The sequence below is a fragment of the Pinus tabuliformis genome, chromosome 4_2 (assembly GCF_031772625.1).
Source record: "Pinus tabuliformis cultivar Carrire ecotype Pingquan chromosome 4_2, CPIR1, whole genome shotgun sequence".
Lineage (NCBI taxonomy): Eukaryota > Viridiplantae > Streptophyta > Pinopsida > Pinales > Pinaceae > Pinus > Pinus tabuliformis.
In genome coordinates this window covers 1,163,100,441-1,163,106,440 of record NC_142304.1, presented here as the reverse complement: position 1 = coordinate 1,163,106,440, position 6,000 = coordinate 1,163,100,441, and the positions used below count along the sequence as shown (strand labels likewise).

The 6,000-nt window shown below is 36.5% G+C and overlaps 1 protein-coding gene across 1 annotated transcript in view; it reads right to left on the bottom strand.

Annotated features, from left to right (window-relative positions):
* Positions 1–6,000, bottom strand: part of LOC149173801 (protein MOR1-like) — a 163,508-nt gene that overhangs the window by 23,742 nt on the left and 133,766 nt on the right. Inside the window, exons 42-50 of the mRNA XM_089424746.1 lie at positions 3,189–3,254; positions 2,832–2,964; positions 2,211–2,333; positions 2,040–2,117; positions 1,743–1,901; positions 1,480–1,638; positions 1,284–1,381; positions 775–931; positions 445–561 (exon numbers count right to left, since the gene is read on the bottom strand). Of these exons, the coding sequence (XP_089280872.1) occupies positions 445–561; positions 775–931; positions 1,284–1,381; positions 1,480–1,638; positions 1,743–1,901; positions 2,040–2,117; positions 2,211–2,333; positions 2,832–2,964; positions 3,189–3,254 (1,090 nt within the window). The remainder of the gene's footprint in view (positions 1–444; positions 562–774; positions 932–1,283; positions 1,382–1,479; positions 1,639–1,742; positions 1,902–2,039; positions 2,118–2,210; positions 2,334–2,831; positions 2,965–3,188; positions 3,255–6,000) is intronic.

Here is a 6,000-nt window from a genome sequence, read left to right as displayed (position 1 = left end):
CTGTGGATATAATTGTGTGATGCGGTACAGTTCATATAAACCTATTGTACATGTTTGTTTATCTCCAATCTTTTTGAAAACTGCACCAAGCTCTTGCTGGAGACACATAAGGTGGCACATATACAAATGCATTATCCACTAAAGGAACACCAAAGAATAAACAAATTCTGAAATTCTATGACAGTTAAAATATCCTAAATATCAACTTAAGCCAATCTGGCTTGTCACATGTGCTAAGCCTCTTTACCGATGCAGGGAAACCAATTTCAGGAGGTCAAACACCTTCCTTGACACACAATCAACATCTCTGCACCCACCAGGGTATGAATATGGGTTGTTTGCATGGGAGTGCTACACCTCAACCACTAATTTTACTGAGACATTCTAATACAAAACATATTTTTTACTGCTGAACTTGAAGATCTGACAAAGTCAGATGTAAACCTTCAATTGTGCATCTGCAGAATGCACTGCAGGGGATGCACTATTTGCACCAGAGTCTCCCCAGTGACTTTGACCAACTGCTCCAGATGGAGCCAGCATTCTAGCCGCTGCCAAAGTCTGTACAAGTACAAACAAGCACTAGACATTAAAATTTCACCCGTAATAATTGCAAACAACTGCTTGTATTTTTGCAGTGCATTATACAAACATCAATGCTTATACATGGCAGAATCTGGCATCTAAAAGCAGTTTCAAGATACAACCTCTTCCCTTTCCAGTAAGCATGGTTCTACAGGATAAAGTGAAATATATCATATACTAATAAATTACCTGAAGATTTAGATCAATATAGGCAAGAATGATAGGCTGGGGTTCCAAGTCAATCGGAACCATCGAAAGATGGCCTTTGATTGCAGTTCCACGGAGCTTGACTAACTCGTGTAATACAGTCTTGACCATACGTAATGGTTTATCATCAGCTCCAGCTCTGTCATAATTTTGTAGAATTCAGAAGATTATATTACAATTAACACTTTTAAATATAACTCAGTAACAAAATTACCTGAACATGATATTAATTGCATGCCAATTATGTCACAAAAATCATGGGATCTAACTGTTTCTACTACAACGTAGACATCCCAATGCATAATTTCATCATACTGTCAAAAGGATATTGACAGACCCTTAATGAATTTCTTCTATCCCAAGTTCTTGTAAATATACCTCACTAACAAAATTACATGGGCATGGCTTCAGCACCAATCATATGGTTTATACTGCAATTTAGATGTTAGAACATATAATTTCATCATAATGACAAAAAAATATTGACAGACCTTCGACGAATTTCTTCCATTCCAAGGTCCTGTAAATATACATGTATGCTCTGAAGAAGGCGATCAAGATCAACCTCAAAGATGGTATTTTGAAGAACCTGTAATCAATATGAAACCAATGATGCCTTTCACGAATAAAAGCAGACAATAAGAAGCATCAGGATCAGGAAACAAAATTAAACATCACTATTCTTACTTTTGTAAGTTTGATTAGACATTTTACAACAAGATCAGAGAATTTCTGACTTCTGGCTACAAAAACATCCTCAGATGCTGGAGATGGCCACCTGGATGGATCTAGCGGCCGCAACAGATAAATTAGAACTGCAAAAGCCGAAGTTCGCTCGGCATTTTCCTGCCAGTCACAGTCCATGAGGTTCAAATCCAATGCAATAACAAAACTTTCATCAGTACAAGGAATGATATCATACTGTCACATAGCTAATATATGATTCTCACCAAGATTTTCAGCATCAAAACATTTAGAGCTTTCAGTAGTTGGCTACCATCATCCATTAGTGGAACCCTTTCATCGAGCAGCCAGAGGAGAAGCTCAGTGATAAGAATGTTAAGAGTACCTTCCTTTACTCCATGAGCAAGTTTCTTTATTTGGAATGTCTGTGGATAGAAAGTGCAAAGTCAGTGAACACTACCCTTAACCAGCATTGGTAATAAAAATTAGAAAAAAACAAAACAAAAACAAACCAGAAAAAAAAAACTTATCAAAATAAAAGATTAGTCAACTATGCATCATACCTGCATGAGGGTATTCAACACATATTTACAGGCCCTTGAAGAAGCACCGGCAAGACTTAAATTAAATGTTTTAGCTACCTGCAAAGCAACAACAAAAATTGATTAGCAAGTTGAGGGACAAGAAGGAAACAAGAAAATTTTATGAACAAATAAATCAGACATTGAATTTACCTTCGCTGACAAAGACAACACAAGTCGATCTGAATCCTTCACAAGATCATCCATTGCTGTGCTTTCAGCATCATTAGCAGCTTGACTTAATTCATGACAAACAAGTTTCATACCTTCAACTGCCTGTGTAAAGACAAATGAAATAGATTGATGTAAAACTAAAACATCAAACAATTCCTGCCTGTCAATCTGAAAATTATTTGATCAGCCAACATTTTTTCCAAGGAAAACCTTTCACAGAAACCCAAGGGATGCCTCCCCACATTTGTAGATGGCATTCAAAGTAAACCTGTCAGCATGGACTAGTACACCTCACCCACTTGGGTTTGAACCAGGCACCTGCCAACAAGGACCTAGCCAAATGTCTAGCAACATTGGTGACACTGGCTGACCTAGCTCTTTGGGCTATTTGATTGATCAACTTAAAATCATATAAGCAGATATATATCATCATAAAGATAGCACAAGCAGTGTAAACAAACAACGTAATCTACACTAAATAGTGATCCTTCTGGTAACCGATAATATTATTTTTAATGCTGCAAGATGAGATCAAACAGTCCAAACCATCGCATACCGTAAAATTTAAAACAAAATGCTATGATCAGTATCCTAGCTAACCTGCTCTGGTGACCCATAAGCAATTATATTAAGTGCTTCATTCCAATCAGCTGGCCCTGCTGCCAATACTTGGGAGACTGTTAGCATGTGTGAATCCACAGAAGCCTCAAAATGCCCATTGCTTACTCTGACACTGAAACATGGGCACATTAAAATCAGCTAAATTGCTGAAAATTCACTCCAACAGAGAGATTATAAAATTTGAAAAGACTGAAATAATAATGGAGCAAAGTTCTCCACATACATACATTTGCCAAAAAAAAAAAAAGACTCACATTAGAGATTATGCAATCTAAAAGGGTTAATGATTCCGCAACAGATTATGCTAACTAATATGGCAAATAGAATAATTAGCACCTTGAAAGAGCTGGTGCAGTTGTTGGCCTTGAAAGGACCTCTCCACTTTGTTCTGCAATCTCTAATCTGCAAAACAAGCATATACTCAGTTCCAACCCACATTCTAAAATCCTAACATTGTCAGGCCTATTGTGCAGGAGAGTGGATGCCTTATAGAGCATAAATGAATACCTTCCCAAGGAGAACCAATTTTAAATTTCTAAATGATAACGACTTCTTAAAAAACTTTTCAGGATACAATCCTAAGAATCACACTGGTGACAAACCAGCCTCGCTCTATTCAAAGCCAAAGGGAAAAGGATTAGAATCTAACAAAAATACTCTTGCCTATATACTGATACCATTATACAAAACAGTTCCATAGACTCATTTGAAGTCACTTGCTTGACTTTAATATAATTATATTAAATTTATTTCATTTTCTTTCAAGTGTTTATACTCATGGCAGATCTTTCGATTAACTGCCCAAGGCTAGGTTATGCACTTTCCCCAACATGATCTGATTTGTAGACTAGGCTCCCTAAAGAGGCAATACAACTGTCCATGTATCTTGTAATAGATAGGACACAAAAATAATGTCCTACTCCATCTCACTAGCCTGCATAGTCAGTAAATCCTGTCCTCGTTGAATTTGATGCTCAGCCTTTACTTAAATCATGTGAACCCGCATGCAACTGGCTCCTATGGATGGATCATAACTGCCTGCATCCAAATGTGTACTATGAAGGGGCCAAACAATGAAGCCAACCCTTTGCTCCAATAACCCCATCTTGGGCTTCAACACCCATGGCTGATTGAGAAAATGACCTAGAAATACTGTTTATAGATGTCATCTCTAATAATCGAAATCATCTCATGCTCGCTCAACAAGGGAAGTCCAAGGGAACCCAAAGAATATAGGAAAAAACTCACAAGGAAAAAGTTGAAGAAGGTGGTTTCAAGAAGAACAACTTGAAAAGGACTAAGGAGCCTCAATTCCAAAATAAATCCAAAAAGGTGTAGAAACTCTATATAATTCAACTTGAAATAAATCATTAAGATCAACTTGAAATTTTAGATCAAGATCAAACTGGGTTCAAATAGCATGGAAACCCTATGTAAGGGGGCTAATCAAATCCCTTGGATCCTTAAATACCCTTCTCTAGATAAAAGCAAACAGGTCCCAGCAAATACTCAATCAAAAGCATTAGGTACAGCAGTATGGACTGCAGAGTAGAATGGAATTTTTGAGGTTTGTTGTTCATTTGGTAATTTCTCACACCCGAAGATCTATTGAAGAAAAAGAATCAAGGAAAGGTCATTAAAGATGATCATATAAGGGGATAAGTCTATCATCTACATGGAAAAGGACAAACTCAATGAAGGCAGAGAACAAACTAAAGGAGCCTCCAACTACAGGGCCTGGAAAAAGAGAATACATCCTGATTCTCGAAAAAAGTGAAGTCTTAGACCTTGTTCAAGGAAGAGTCAAGAAGAAAAAAGGGAACCTTCAAGAACTTCAAAGGACCAAAGAAGAAAATGGACCTATCCAAGGTTGAATGTTACAATTGCCACAAGTTGGGACATTACTAGAGTCATTGTCCTGAGAATCCAAGAAATAAGAAAAGAAATAGGGATCAAGCAAATGTTCTTGATGAAGGACAACCAAAGAAGAACAAGATTGAAGAAGAATCGGAAGTCAAGGACTTATACTACTAAGTCCTCCCTTGATCTTCTATTCTAAGTTTTGAATTGTTTTCATTTATGTTTTGATCTCTAGAATTTGTAGGTCTAACAAGTCTTGTTGGAACACCATATTTATAACATTGTAGGTATCCCTCAAGATTAAATTAAGAGGGAGCCCTCACCATTTTACCAAACATAAGTATCTTACTCCTTGTCCTATCTTTTATGTTTGGTTTCCCTCTCTTATCAAGATGTGTTTGTATTATACGCTAATAAACTCTCTTTATATTTTTCCTTGCTTAGGAAAGCTTGTTAATTGCTCAGGGATCATGGAGAAGACTTCAGAGGATAAACCGGAATAATGGAAGAAGGTTTGCCCTTCAAGAATTGTTGTCATACAAAGTTTATTAAGGAACAACTCAAAGGAACAGTCATTCCTTCTTTTAAATTTTGCTCTCCATTACTGACATCGTTACGTCTAGGGTTTTGAATTGTAAGAGATTCTTGTTTGGATGATTAATCATTAGATTGAATCTATCATCTTTATATTCATTTGTATGGAACCCTAAAAGGCTCCCTATAAAACCCTAACCTAAGGGTATGTCTATAGTTATGAAACCCTAGTTTACTTAGGGTTAACGATGAAGTCTAGAAACCTTATTCTCTTGTTTAGAGTCTTGTTATGATAAAAACCCTAGTCCTTTAGGGATTGCTATAAATGTTTAAAATGAAGCCCTAGACCTTTAGGGTTTATGACCAAAACCCTTATAAGATCTACAGTAAGATCCTAAGAATGGAGCACTAGGTGTATGTGTCTGGTCAAAACAATTCCCTGGTCAAAATTGTTGTACGTCTAACTTTAATGTATTGATATTTGTGTCTTGGGTTTGCCTTCTAGATATTGTTGTGATATGCTTGTGCATAAATATGTATAAATGCTAACATAATTGTTGATGAACTCCAAGGTTTGAAACTAAGCCATAGTAGGAGTTTGATATTCTAGGATATGATGATATTGTTTTTTATATGATGATTAAATCTAGGGTTTGCAACAAACCCTAGTAGAGTCTAAATTGTATAGTGGAATTGTTATTTGATTGAACTGTTGATATCTAAGGATTTGTGTCTCTAAGATGGAATCTAGGAT